This window comes from Mya arenaria, chromosome 13 (genome assembly GCF_026914265.1).
Source record: "Mya arenaria isolate MELC-2E11 chromosome 13, ASM2691426v1".
NCBI classification, from domain to species: domain Eukaryota; kingdom Metazoa; phylum Mollusca; class Bivalvia; order Myida; family Myidae; genus Mya; species Mya arenaria.
The window spans coordinates 8,206,606-8,221,597 of NC_069134.1; the positions used below are offsets into that span (position 1 = coordinate 8,206,606).

The following is a 14,992-nucleotide window of genomic DNA, read 5'->3' on the forward strand; positions in this document are numbered from 1 at the left end:
CGTTTAACTTAAACTATACATTTCAATATCATTTACAAAGACATATATACATATGAATGACATAAAATATGGAACAATGAAATTAAAATGCAACACGTTGTGTTATACTTTTTAAAAATATAGTAACTAGACACTATAAATGATATTGAGTTTTAAGAAAATAGTAAAAATAACCACTGAATGTACCATGCTTAAATATGGTCATAAATATGGTCATAAGAAGAAAAAAAGCTGTAACTACCGAAGTATATATCGGCATAAGTATATACATTGTAAACGGATGCCTTGAATCAAATGATTATTTTGTTGTTGTTTTTTATTTACAAAAATGTGTTTTTCTTATTTACAAAATTTTTTTTTTTTTAAATATAAATATAATTATGCAGATACGTTCAGTATTGAAATAAACAGTAATACCTTTAAAAAATCTCAATATTTTAATAAGCATGGTGCACAAGAATTAATAGCCAGTTTTGCCAGTGTCTGCAATTTGGGGCGGGATAAGTCTGAGTCTGCCGACGAACGCGGGCGCTTAGTTCTCGTTGTACGGACATTAACCAGGCGTTTGCGGGGTGATACAGGAATCATGTGGACATCCGCTTTAAAAGTAAAATCCACTCGTAACTCATCTATATTAAACAAATAATTTTATTGATTGTACAGATATTGGAACTTATTTTTTTATTGGAAAGATTTATATTCAAATTTTATTGAAAATGGTAAAAAAGTTGAAGCAATATTTCGAGAAATGATCGTAAATCGAAATGAAATCCAGTATTAGAGAAGTAAAATCCACTATATGTGTAAAGGCAATAAAATTATTTGTTAAAATTAAATGAGTTAGAGGTATTTCACTTTTTACGTGGGTTTTACGTAAAATCCACTGGTATTCTGTATCGCCCCGCACCCGAAATAGATGTAATTTCGGACAAAATGTCGTCGCTGGGAGAAGCGCAGAAAGAGTTGAAAGAGTTATTGAATTCAAAACCTACCAGTATCGCACCATTGCCATTTATTCGTGTTTTGTCCGTCTTAAAAATTCCAGAAGGCTCATCAACAAAGCTGACAACATTAAAAACAGTTGAAGCTGCAAAAGCTGGATTTACTGGTGGTAGGTGAAGGTCAAGAATCGGATGGTTTTGGTGTCAAAAAAACTCTTTATAAAGTGTTGTTGTTTTTTGGTTATGAGATACTGTTATGAGAATACTTACGTTGTTCCAACTGTCATTATTTCAAAAACCGCCAAAATCGAAGGACTTGCCATAAACAATTTTGTAAAATTTCCGAGAACCAGGTTTACCAGTAGTATGTGTAGACAATGCAAGTATCATTCAAAGTTGTGTTTCATTGGATATGTCAATGAAGTTCATGCTTGCCACAATCACAGTATATTGGTTCAGTCTGCTTGTTTTTTTTACATTAATCATCAAATTTGATTGACCAAAAAACAAGCTGGAAATATACTAAATCATTAATTTGCTAAAAAAACAACATGTAGCAATAATTTTAAAACGGATACATTAAAATAAATAATGAATTAAAACTGCTTCATATTTCGGTACTCCAAGGACAAAAATGGCAGTCCTTTACTGTGCGATTAATTAGGTAATTTTCATGCAGATTGGTAGTATCTTGAAAAAAAATATCATTTGGTCTTGAATCCTGCATAGTCTAAAATTATAGACATGTTATACGGGATTCTTCCAATCCCTAACTTCTAAACGGGTTTGTGCAAAAACCGGGGTGTTTTGAAAAATATTGAAATTGTATACAGTGAAATATTGTATGGTTTAAATTGATCATAAAGGTTTATATTCATATTTTACCATGTAAGTGAAAAGTTATTTTGCACAAAACAAGCATTTAATGCATTAAAACCTATTACTTACCTTTCCAATAAAACGAAAGTTGACTGACACAGACAACAATTATGCCAAGTGGAACAACTCGACCCAATCGTAATTACTCTGCCACATCCGACAAGCTTTGAGATAGACCTCTTAAATACAATCGTAACAACTCGTCCATGGCCGAAATGTTCCGATTGTTTAAAAATTGTGCCCAGAAGCCTTGCAGGTACCCTTCATGTATATATCACTATGTTTTGACAGCAAGAAATGAAAAAAAACACGTCAAACTCATAATTATTCTTAGGATATGACATTTTTATGTATGGAACTGATATATAATAACATAATCTGGTAATATTTCTTGTTTTTATGATATTTTTTAGATGTTAAATGCTTTAACCCGGAATCCCGATCGGAATAACTACCCACTTTTGATACTAAACAATTTGTACGTGAAGGATTTGCCATATCAAAAAACGTAAAAAAATCCGTAAAAGTACAATTATTTGGACTATAGTATGCAGTGCTGATGGAAAATGTGGGCATTTGATGGGAATTTTATCAGCAGTTTGTCCTCACAGGATGAGGATTTTACCCGGGACTGACTGGACCGAAACTCAAAGTCCCTGCTCCGGAATTGGGGGAGCCCTGGTAACAATTGACTGGTGCATAAGACTGGCATTCAATTTCAGTGTGTTTTTTAAAGCCTGTAATTGCTTCCAACTGGCTCCAAACTAACATAAACACACCTTTAATTCCAGTGAACATTTATTAGACAATGTTTGACTGTGACATGTTTTATACTTTACTATTATAATTGTCCATTTCAGGGGTGTTATCAGGACTATGGGTCACAATAATGGATCAGAAATATGAGGTATCTACAACGTTTACCTTCAGGAAGAAGGCCCTCGTGGATAACGCAGTTCGTTCTGGTGTAGCTGGAAGTAGGTTTTTTACATAATTGAAATTCTTATACATGTGCATATATTTTAAAACATTCAACATCGAGGACTTGGCACCAACAGCACCTAATTAGTGTGAAATCATATATCTGGTAAACTGTTTGCCAGAAAATTCTAAATTTTAATGTTTCATGACATAGAAAACACTATTTTATTGAATATAAGATCTAAATTTTAATGTTTCATGACATAAAACACACTATTTTATTGAATATAAATATGTTAAATGCTTGAACTAAAGTAAATTTATGTTCTGTTCTTTTCTGCTGAGATATTGTCATGGCCTTCAGCCCGCTCATGTCATTAGCAATGTCAAGCAGTATTTTTACAATGGCCATTCAAGATTTTCACAAGACTTGTTTTATCAGTGTCACTGTGACACAGTGCATGTGTGGCAAGGCCTTAAACCCAGCCTAAAATATTAAGTTATACCTTTGACTGACTGAGAAATGCTGTTGTCAATGGCTGGCAGTGAACTTGCTCCTGTATATATTCTCTTATTTTTGTTCTTGATTTTTCTAAAATTAATTGAATGTTGTTATAACAATAAGAAAAAAAAATATGGGAAGTGGGCTGAATATGGAAAGACAAGTGGTCTGAATATGGAAAGTGGGCTGGATATGGAATGTGAGCTTTAAGTAGGCTGTATATGACTTGACTGGATATGTCAATGGCAAACTTTATACTGGTAAGCTGAATATGGTTAGTGGGTTAAATAAAGCATTCTGAATATGGAAAGTGTCTTAAAGTGTACTGCATAGGATAAATGGGCTAAATATGGTAAGTCTGCTTAATATGGTAAGTGTGCCAAATACGGCTAGTAGGCTGTCAATGGGCTGAATATGGCAAGTGTGCTGAAAATGTTAAGTGTGCTGTAAGTGAGCTGAGTAAAATAAGTATGCTGAATATGATAAGTGGGCTGTAGTGTGCTGAGTAAAACAAGTATGTTGAATATGTTAAGTGGGCTGTAGTGTGCTGAGTAAAACAAGTATGCTGAATATGTTAAGTGGGCTGTAGTGTGCTGAGTAAAATAAGTATGCTGAATATGATAAGTGGGCTGTAAGTGAGCTGAGTAAAATAAGTATGCTGAATATGAAAAGTGGGCTGTAGTGTGCTGAGTAAAACAAGTATGCTGAATATGTTAAGTGGGCTGTAGTGTGCTGAGTAAAACAAGTATGCTGAATATGATAAGTGGGCTGTAGTGTGCTGAGTAAAACAAGTGTGCTGAATATGATAAGTGGGCTGTAGTGTGCTGAGTAAAACAAGTATGCTAAATATGATAAGAGGGCTGTAGTGTGCTGAGTGAAACAAGTATGCTGAATATGAAAAGTGGGCTGTAGTGTGCTGAGTAAAACAAGTATGCTGAATATGATAAGTGGGCTGTAGTGTGCTGAGTAAAACAAGTATGCTGAATATGATAAGTGGGCTGTTGTGTGCTGAGTAAAACAAGTATGATGAATATGATAAGTGGGCTGTAGTATGCTGAGTAAAATAAGTATGCTGAATATGATAAGTGGGCTTTAAGTGAGCTGAGTAAAATAAGTATGCTGAATATGAAAAGTGGGCTGCAGTGTGCTGAGTGAAACAAGTATGCTGAATATGATAAGTGGGCTGTAAGTGAGCTGAATAAAATAAGTATGCTGAATATGATAAGTGGGCTGTAGTGTGCTGAGTAAAACAAGTGTGCTGAATATGATAAGTGGGCTGTAGTGTGCTAAGTAAAACAAGTATGCTGAATATGTTTAGTGGGCTTACAATAGTAAGTAGGCTGTAATTGTGCTGAATAAGGCAAGTGTGCTGAATATGAAAAGTGGGCTGAATATGGAAAGTGGGCTGAATATGGAAAGTGGGCTGAATATGGAAAGTGTGCTGAATATGGAAAGTGGGCTGAATAAGGCAAAAGGGCTGAATAAAGCAAGTGTGCTGAATATGGAAAGTGGACTGAATATGGAAAGTGTGCTAGGGGGCTGAATGTGGAAAGTGGGCTGTGAGTGGGCTGAATATGGAAAGTTTTATATAGCAGGCCTTGTTGGATGGAAATGATGGCAAGCATTTGTACAAGCCTTAGTGTGTGTTCATTCAAAATTCTTATTTTAATGACTGCCTACAATACTGACTTAACAAGGACTTAAGTTTATGTATCAAACCCTTTGTTAAAACAATGACTCTTAAATATTTAAGAATATGCCGGAACTTGAAAGGTTATCATTTAGAAATACAAAGTTTTATTAATTCTGGTTCATATTCAAAATCTTTTTTTTTCATTTGTACATGCATGAAAACTAGCCATAGGGACTTTCATTTAATCATAATATGCAAACCTACAATAACACAAGTTTATTTTTTCATTTCTCTATTTTTCAGTAATACTGGGTGGCACATTTGTGGGAGCAATGGAAGCCTTGGCCAGACTGAGGAATGGGAAAAGCGACGCCCTCAACGCCTTTGGAGCTGCCTTTGCCTGTGTTGCCCCGTTTGCTATATACAGTGGGTGTCTTTTATTTCATTTTTATGTTCCCCTAAGCGAGAAACATATAGTCTTCACCAGGGCCGTAACAAATAGTCTCCACTTGGGCCGTACATCCTTCCATTTGTCCATCACACCATTTTCAGTAGAATGACTTCAGAACTAATAATAGGATAGATATAAAACTGTATATACTATAGATAAATGACAGTCGGAGTAAGCGCATTAATGACACAAGAACAATCATGCATATGTTTTTAGTTATCTCCTCCGTGATTTTTTTGTGTGCAATTTACTGTCTTTTAAAGGCTGTTTCCTCTTGCGAAAAACTGTTCATTTTGCCCAAAATTTTATATTTTTTCCCAACGCGATAAATGTAGATTACATAAACAAAAAAAAGCAATGTATATTTGCCATTATATTAGCTATTATGGCCTGATTTTGTATTTTTCCCAAAGTCATCTTTTTTCCCAATTTGCAAGGCACAGTCGGTATAAATGATTCCCTAAAAAATCACTGAATTGTGTCTGTGAAAAACTAAGCATGTACAAACTAGAAGCGCCGCAATGCGACGAAACCAGGTTTTTGTTTTGGGCAATCAGAAATTATAGCCAATTAATTTGTTGTATGACTTTATCTTTACTTTTATCAAAAAGAGAAGTAACTGAAAATTACTCTAATTAAGTTTCTTATGTGTAAAGAGACGTAACTGAAAATTACTCTAATTAAGTATCTTATGTGTTTAGTTTCGCTGCAACATTCATACTAAGTCTCATGTGACCTATTTATTTTGCATATGACAATGATTTAACTTTCTGCAAGCCAACATCACTGAATACCAATGACAATTTATTTTTACAAAGCAAAATGTTTAATCTGATTATTAACACTTTTATAAAATGCAAATGTCAATTTCAATGAAAATTCACTGTTTGCTGAGCAATATTTGAGAAATTGGTGAACATATTTAAAATCATATTCAATGTTAACACACTCTTATTTTGTCACACCAAGTTTTATCAATATCTATCAATGCTAACTAAAGTTATTTGGCGGACACCATTTTTAAATATTAGTAACAGTGACCTTTGACCCCACCCCCCTCAAAAGCAATCCCAAGCTAGCTCTTTACATAAGCTACCCACACACCAAGTTTAATCAATATCTATCAATGCTATCAAAAGTTATTTGGCAAAAAACATTTTTCTATTTCAAGTAACAGTGACATTGACCGTAGCCCATCCCCACTCAAAAGCAATCCCAAGCTAGCTCTTCAGATGCTACCTACACACCAAGTTTCATCAATATCTGTAAATGCTAACATGTTATTGGGCAGAAACCATTTTTCTAATTTTAGTAACAGGCGACCTTGACCTTAGCCCCACCCCCCTTAACAGCAATCCCAAGCTAGCGATGTACATAAGCTACCTACATACCAAGTTTCATCAATATCGGTCAATGCTAACTAAAGTTATTGGGCAGAAACCATTTTTCTATTTTAAGTAACAGTGACCTTGACCATTTTTCTATTTTAAGTAATAGTGACCTTGACCTTAGCCCCTCCCCACTCAAAAGCAATCCCAAGCTAGCTCTTCACATAAGCAACTTACACACCAAGTTTCGTCAATATCTATCAATGCTAACTAAAGTTATTGAGCAGAAACCATTTTTCTATTTTTAGTAACAGTGACCTTGACCTTAGCCCCACCCCCCTCAAAAGCAATCCCAAGCTAGCTCTTCCTATAAGCTACCTACACACCAATTTTCATCAATATCTATCAATGCTAACTAAAGTTATTGAACAGAAACCAATGTTTGACGCCCGTCCGCCCGCCCGCCCAACGACAACCTCATTCTAATTACCCGGTTTTCGTTGAAAACCTGGTTAAAAATGGTTTTTAAAAATATATAGTTGGCAATTAGAGCAAGTGCAGTGCACAAAAACCATTATCCTGTTGAACATGTTTCTTATTAAAGTTATTTCCCTTTCTCCAGAGATTTTTGGAAATGTGTGTTTTTCGAGGCCCTATCTTGGAAAACAGTCATGTATGATTGACTTTCCAAAGTGGTCAATTGTATATGGAATAATTTATCAGTTGTTCTTTTCCTTAACTGTCTGCTTTAAAGTAAAAAAAAGTAGTCACACTGAAATATATATTTAATTATCAACAGCTATGAAATAAGTTTGTTTATAATAAAATATTTCAAAAGTAAACATCTCTGTTTTATTAATACTTAGTACTACAAAACTAAGTTACCTAGTATTATTTAATATAATTGTATGCATATTTGTTTTGTTTTTCTTACAGGGCGTAACCCAATGATGTTTTTAGCAGCCGGCATTACATGGGGCTCCATTGCCGGAGCTTTAAGACTTGCCAGTGGATCTGAATACTCTTCCTTTTTGAAGCGTGAACCCGATGCTCCGTCACAGCCCAGTATCTACCCTGAAACAGTTGTATACTTTGAAAATCTGAAACGTGAAATGGCATTTAGAAAGAAGCAGCAAGAAATGAATGAGGCGTGTACGAAATAGATTTTGGAAGGGATGACAGCAGGGAATAGATTTGTGACTATAAGTGTTGAGAAGCTTCTGTGCAGGGTTTTCATTGGTCTCCATCATGTGAAACTTAATGGCTGTTAGAGAGCTATGTAACAACTTATTTATATACTGAAAGCTGCAGATAATAGACTTTAATATCGTCATATTGAAATATGTTAGAAAAGGAGACAATATTTAGTGTTTAACTGTTTTCAGAAATAATAAAATGTTTTGATTAGGAAATAGAAATTTTAATTGAATATATTCCTTTCTGATTTATTTCATGCCTTGCTGAAAAAATGCATATCTTAAAGGATGGGAATTTTCTGCATTGTTTTACACCCATCATTGTATAGAAATCATGTTATCCTGTCCATGGTTCAATCTTACATTTTTTGTCAGTCCATTTTTGGAGTCTTTATACACACATTTACTATGATTGATATTAGCTAAGAAAAATGTTTTGTTAAATAGAGCATAGGAAAATGTGTTCTGTCATGGTCACTTTATTGAGCAGAGGCCAATGCATTGGGTCATGGTCACTTCATAAACCAATGGGGTAATTTGTTAGGACAGTGTCACTTCGTAGAGCAGAGAGAAATGTGTTCGGTCATGGTCACTTTATTGAGCAGAGGGCAATGTGTAGGGTCAAGGTCACTTCATAGAGCAAAGGGGTAATTTGTTAGGGCAGTGTCACTTCATAGAGCAGAGGATTATGTGATCTGTCATCGTCGTTTTATTGGCCAAAGGCCAATGCATTAGGTCAAGGTCACTTCATAGAGCAAAGGGGTAATTTGTTAGGGCAGTGTCACTTCATAGAGCAGAGTATTATGTGTTCTGTCATGGTCACTTTATTGGCCAGAGGCCAATGCATTAGTTCAAGGTCACTTCATAGAGCAAAGGGGTAATTTGTTAGGACAGTGTCACTTCGTAGAGCAGAGAGAAATGTGTTCTGTCATGGTCACTTTATTGAGCAGAGGGCAATTTGTAAGGTCAAGGTCACTTCATTGAGCAAAGGGGTAATTTGTTAGGTCATGGTCACTTTATAGAGCAGATGGCAATTTGTAAGGTCAAGGTCACTTCACAGAGCAAAAAGGTAATGTGTTCTGTCATGGTCACTTTATTGAGCAGAGGCCAATGCATTGGGTCATGGTCACTTCATAAACCAAAGGGGTAATTTGTTAGGACAGTGTCACTTCGTAGAGCAGAGAGAAAAGTTAGGTCATGGTCACTTTATAGAGCAGATGGCAGTTTGTAAGGTCAAGGTCACTTCACAGAGCAAAAAGGTAATGTGTGAAGTCATGGTCACTTTATTGAGCAGAGCGCAATTTGTAGGGTCATGGTCACTTTATAGAGCAAAGGAGTAATGTGTTAGGTCATGGTCACTTCAGAGAGCAGAGGGTAATGTGTAAGGTCAAGGTCACTTAACAGAGCAAAAGGGTAATGTGTTAAGTCATATCACTCTATAGAGCATGTGTAAGGTCATGGTCTTTGTATAGAGCAAAGTGTATTGTGTTTGGTTTAGGTAACTTTACAGAGCAGAGGGCAATTTGTTAGGTCATGGTCACTTTATAGAGTGGAGAGCAATGTGTTTACAGTTTGGTGAAGATCACATTATAGAGCAGAGGGTAGTGCAATAGATCAAGGTAACTTTATAGAGTAGTGGGCATTGTGTTAGGTCATGGCCACTTTATAGAGTTGAGGGTATAATGTGGTCGGTCAATGTATAGAGCATAGGCCAATTTGTGGTAATGGGCATCAATCATTGGTTTTACCACCAAATAAGCTACCATTGATGGACACTGTAATGAAAGTTGGTGTGTAGGTAACTTATGTGAAGAGCTAGCTAGGGATTGCCTTCAAGAGGGTAGGGGTCAAAGTCACTGTTGCTAAAAATAGAAACAAGAGGCCCAAAAGGGCCTATGCTCTACTGGCATGGCTTTTGTGGTCATATCAATCCAGAGCATGTATGTATGGGTAAAAGGCAACAGACGTATAGTTTATGTTTTGTGTTTGGGTTACCTAAAAACGTAGCACATTCAACATCTGAGCCCAGAAAGTATTGTAAGCAGATTAGTTGCATGAGCTATTTTAATATGTGCCAAGTAAAAGTCATCTGACAAAAAAAAATGCTTTCAAAACTGTACTCATAGTAAAAAATTCTGTAGTTTTAAAAGTTAAAAAAAGTTGGTCAAAGTCAAGGGCATCCTAGGACAACATTGATCAATTTGAACAAACATTCACAATCAATTGTGCTGAGATGGATGCACGAACACACAAAAAGATTTTCAAACCTTTCCAGATTTATGTTTACCAAACCTGTGAACCCTGGGTGTGGCCAGTAATGACACCAGGTGCATAACTTAAACATTCACAACCAATTTTGTTAAGATGAATGCGCAAACTACAGAACTTAAAGCTAAAAAATGGCCTTTGGGCTTTCAACAAGAACAAGGCAGAGTAATTCACAAAATCAGCTGCAGAAGCAAAAAGCAAATTGTCTCTCAAAATCCTAGACTTGCAAATTGTCTCCCTTAACTCTAGACTTGAATTTACATGTACATGTAAACTTGGCTAAAAATAGAATTCACTCATGCAGACCTGGCTAAAAATAGAAAGCATTTCTTTGAAACTTTCATGGCCCATAATCTAGGCATTCATGGGCGGATCTGGCTGGTTTTCGAAAGGAACCGAGCTTTAATCTATATCTAGATACTGTACAAGTTTCATCGAGATACAATCAAAACTGAAGACTGTATCCTGTTCACAACCAATTGTTTACACAATAGCATTTTTTTATACTATCAAGGGCCATAATCTAGGCATGCATGGGCGGATCTGGCTGGTTTTCGAAAGGAACCCAGCTCTAATGGATATCTAGATACTGTACAAGTTTCATCAAGATACAATCAAAACTGAAGACTGTATCGTGTTCACAAGCAATTGTTTACAGACGCACGACCGCACGGATGCACATACTACGTACACATTACCATCGCATAAGCTCTTCTGGCCTTTGGCCAGTAGAGCTAAAAATGGTTTCTGCTCAATCTTAGTAAGAATTGATGGATAGTGATGGAATTTTGTTTTATAGGTAGCTAAAATGAAGTGCTAGCTTGGAATTGCTTTTGAGGATGGCTAGATCAAAGATCACTGTAAATAAAAATAGAAAAATGGTTTCCGCCCATGAACTTGAGTTACAATTAATGGATAGTAATGCAGGTCGGTGTGTATGTAGGTTATGTGAAAAGCTAGCTTTGGACTGCTTTTGAAGGGGATGGAGTAAGGGTCAAGGTCACTTACTTTAAATGGAAAAATGACAGAAGCATTGGTTTATGCCCAATAACTTACATTGATGGATAGTAATTAAAGTTGGTGTGTAGATAGCTTATGTGAAAAGCTAGCTTATGGTTTCTTTTGAGGAGGACCAGGTCAAGGTCACTGTTATTTAAAATAGAAAAAAAGGTTTCCAAACAATATCTTATTAAAGTTAGAATTGATTGATAGTGGTAAAAGTAGGTGTGAAGTAAGCCTATGTGAAGAGCTAGCTTTGGAGTGTTTCTGAGGGGGATGGGGTCAAGGCCAATGCCACAGTTACTTTAATTAGAAAAATAGTTTTTGCCCAACTACCTGAGGCTGCTACTTTTTCCAAACTCATCCAAGAAATGAATTGGCTATAATTTCTGATTGCCCACAATCCATATCAAAAACCTGGTTTTGTCGCGTTGCGGCGTTTCTAGTATAAAAACATTTACTGAGGGTTGAGTTCACATATTCTTAAATCATAACTGGTTATTGTTGGATATATCTTACAGATGAGTTCATGTATTTTTAGATCGACTATTTGAAGAATAAGGAGAGCTTTACTACTTACCCTGGCGTCGGCGTCACACTTTGTTAAGGTTTTGCATTTAAGACTTTATCTCTGCCAATACAACACATATTGCATTGAAACTTTGGATATGTGTTTCCAACTATCTAACCATCTTAATAAATAAAGTTTGATAACATTATTGTAAATATATCAACTAGGAAATTCAGGTTACGGTCTTGCATGTAAGCACACATAGCTTAATATATCAGCAACTACTTGATGTATCACACTGAGACTTTACACAATGGTTCTCAACTATCCAACCTACTTAAATAGCCTAGTAAAAAAAAGAGTATGTACTCTACCTTCTGACAGAGGGGTGCTAGGGAATATATACTCTACCTTCTGACAGAGGGGCGCTAGGGGGTATATACTCTACCTTCTGACAGAGGGGTGCTAGGGTGTGTATACTCTACCTTCTGACAGAGGGGTGCTAGGGGGGTATATACTCTACCTTCTGACAGAGGGGTGCTAGTATGTATATACTCTACTTTATGACAGAGGATGGCTAGGGGGTATATCCTATACCTTCTTACAAAGGGGTGCTAGGGGGTATATCCTCTACCTTCTGACAGAGGGGCGCTAGGGGGTATATACTCTACCTTCTGACAGAGGGGTGCTAGGGTGTGTATACTCTACCTTCTGACAGAGGGGTGCTAGGGGGTATATACTCTACCTTCTGACAGAGGGGTGCTAGTATGTATATACTCTACTTTATGACAGAGGATGGCTAGGGGGTATATCCTATACCTTCTTACAAAGGGGTGCTAGGGGGTATATCCTCTACCTTCTTACATAGGGGTGCAAGGGGGAATGTATTCTACCTTCTGACAGAGGGGTGCTAGGGGGTATATACTCTACCTTCTGACAGAGTGGGCTAGGGTTCATATTATCTACCTTCTGACAGAGGGGTCCCCTACGGCATATTTTCTCTACCTTCCAACAGAGGGGTGCTAGGGGGTATGTACATTACCTTCTGACATAGGGGTGCTAGAAGTCATATTCTTTACCTTCTGACATAGGGGTGCTAGGAGGTATATACACTACCTTCTTACAGAGGGGTGCTTAAGGTCATATTCTTTACCTTCTGACATAGGGGGTGCTGGGAGGTATATACACTACCTTCTTACAGAGGGGTGCTAGAGGTCATATTCTTTACCTTCTGATCGAGGGTTACCAGGGGATTATACACTACCTTCTTACAGAGGGGTGCTAAAGGTCATATTCTTTACCTTCTGACAGAGGGGTGCTAGGGGGTATATACAGAACCTTCCAACAGAGGGGTGCTAGAGGGTATATTATCCACCTTTTGATAGATGGGTGCTAAGAGCTATAGATACCTTCTTTCAGAGGGGTGCTAGGAGGTATATACTCTACCTTCTTACAGAGGGGTGCTGGGAGGTATATACTCTACCTTCTTACAGAGGGGTGCTAGAGGTATATACTCTACCTTCTTACAGAGGGGTGCTGGGAGGTATATACTCTACCTTCTTACAGAGGGGTGCTGGGAGATATACACTCTACCTTCTTACAGAGGGATGCTGGGAGGTATACACTCTACCTTCTTACAGAGGGGTGCTGGGAGGTATATACACTACCTTCTTACAGAAGGGTGCTAGGAGGTATACACTACCTTCTTACAGAGGGGTGCTAGGAGGTATATACTCTACCTTCTTACAGAGAGGTGCTGGGAGGTATATACTCTTCCTTCTTACAGAGGGGTGCTGGGAGGTATATACTCTACCTTCTTTCAGAGGGGTGCTGGGAGGTATATACTCTACCTTCTTACAGAGGGTGCTGGGAGGTATACACTCTACCTTCTTACAGAAGGGTGCTAGGAGGTATACACTCTACCTTCTTACAGAGGGGTGCTGGGAGGTATACACTCTACCTTCTTTCAGAGGGGTGCTGTGAGGTATATACTCTACCTTCTTACAGAAGGGTGCTAGGAGGTATACACTCTACCTTCTTACAGAGGGGTGCTGGGAGGTATATACTCTACCTTCTTTCAGATGGGTGCTGGGAGGTATATACTCTACCTTCTTACAGATGGGTGCTGGGAGGTATATTCTCTACCTTCTTACAGAGGGGTGCTAGGAGGTATACACTCTACCTTCTTTCAGAGGGGTGCTGGGAGGTATATACACAACCTTCTTACAGAGGGATGCTGGGAGGTATATACACTACCTTCTTACAGAGGGGTGCTGGGAGGTATATACACTACCTTCTTACAGAGGGGTGCTGGGAGGTATATACTCTACCTTCTTACAGAGGGGTGCTGGGAGGTATATACTCTACCTTCTTACAGAGGGGTGCTAGAGGTATATACTCTACCTTCTTACAGAGGGGTGCTGGGAGGTATATAATCTACCTTCTTACAGAGGGGTGCTGGGAGGTATATACTCTACCTTCTTTCAGAGGGGTGCTGGGAGGTATATACACTACCTTCTTACAGAGGGGTGCTGGGAGGTATATACACTACCTTCTTACAGAGGGGTGCTAGGAGGTATATACACTACCTTCTTACAGAGTGGTGCTGGGAGGTATATACTCTACCTTCTTACAGAGGGGTGCTGGGAGGTATATACACAACCTTCTTACAGAGGGGTGCTGTGAGGTATATACTCTTCCTTCTTACAGAGGGGTGCTGGGAGGTATATACTCTACCTTCTTACAGAAGGGTGCTAGGAGGTATATACACTACCTTCTTACAGAGGGGTGCTGGGAGGTATATACACAACCTTCTTACAGAGGGGTGCTAGAGGTATATACTCAACCTTAATACAGAGGGGTGCTAGGAGGTATATACTCTACCTTCGTACAAAAGGGTGCTAGGAGGTATATACTCTACCTTCTTACACCCCTAAAATGATGATGATGATGATGGTGATGCTGCTGCTGCTGCTGCTTTTGTTGCTGCTTTCGCAGCTGCTGCTACGACTACTACTAGTACTACTACTACTACTACTACTGCTGCTGCTGCTGCTGCTGCTGATGGTGGTGGTGGTGGTGGTGGTGGTGGTGGTGGTGGTGGTGGTGGTGGTGGTGATGATGATGATGATGATGATGATGATGATGATGATCCTGATGATGATGATGATGATGATGATGATGATGATGATGATGATGATGATGATGATGATGATTTTTGCTAAATTAAATAAACTACTTACGCTTGTTACGCTAAAGAACGTTCGTGAAAATGGGGCCTGGGAAACAATAAACAAGATCAAACTGATTATACACTTAGGGTCATGGTAGATCTAATTCGTACACAAAATAGTTGACAGCTGT

The 14,992-nt window shown here is 37.8% G+C and overlaps 1 protein-coding gene across 1 annotated transcript; it reads left to right on the forward strand.

Annotated features, from left to right (window-relative positions):
* Positions 1 to 904: 904 nt before the first annotated feature.
* LOC128213119 (uncharacterized) lies at positions 905 to 8,084 on the forward strand. Its single transcript, XM_052918648.1, has 4 exons — positions 905 to 1,111; positions 2,681 to 2,797; positions 5,180 to 5,302; positions 7,592 to 8,084. Exons 1-4 carry the CDS (start codon positions 934 to 936, stop codon positions 7,816 to 7,818), a joined length of 645 nt encoding a protein of 214 aa, XP_052774608.1. The 5' UTR covers positions 905 to 933; the 3' UTR covers positions 7,819 to 8,084.
* Positions 8,085 to 14,992: the final 6,908 nt, after the last annotated feature.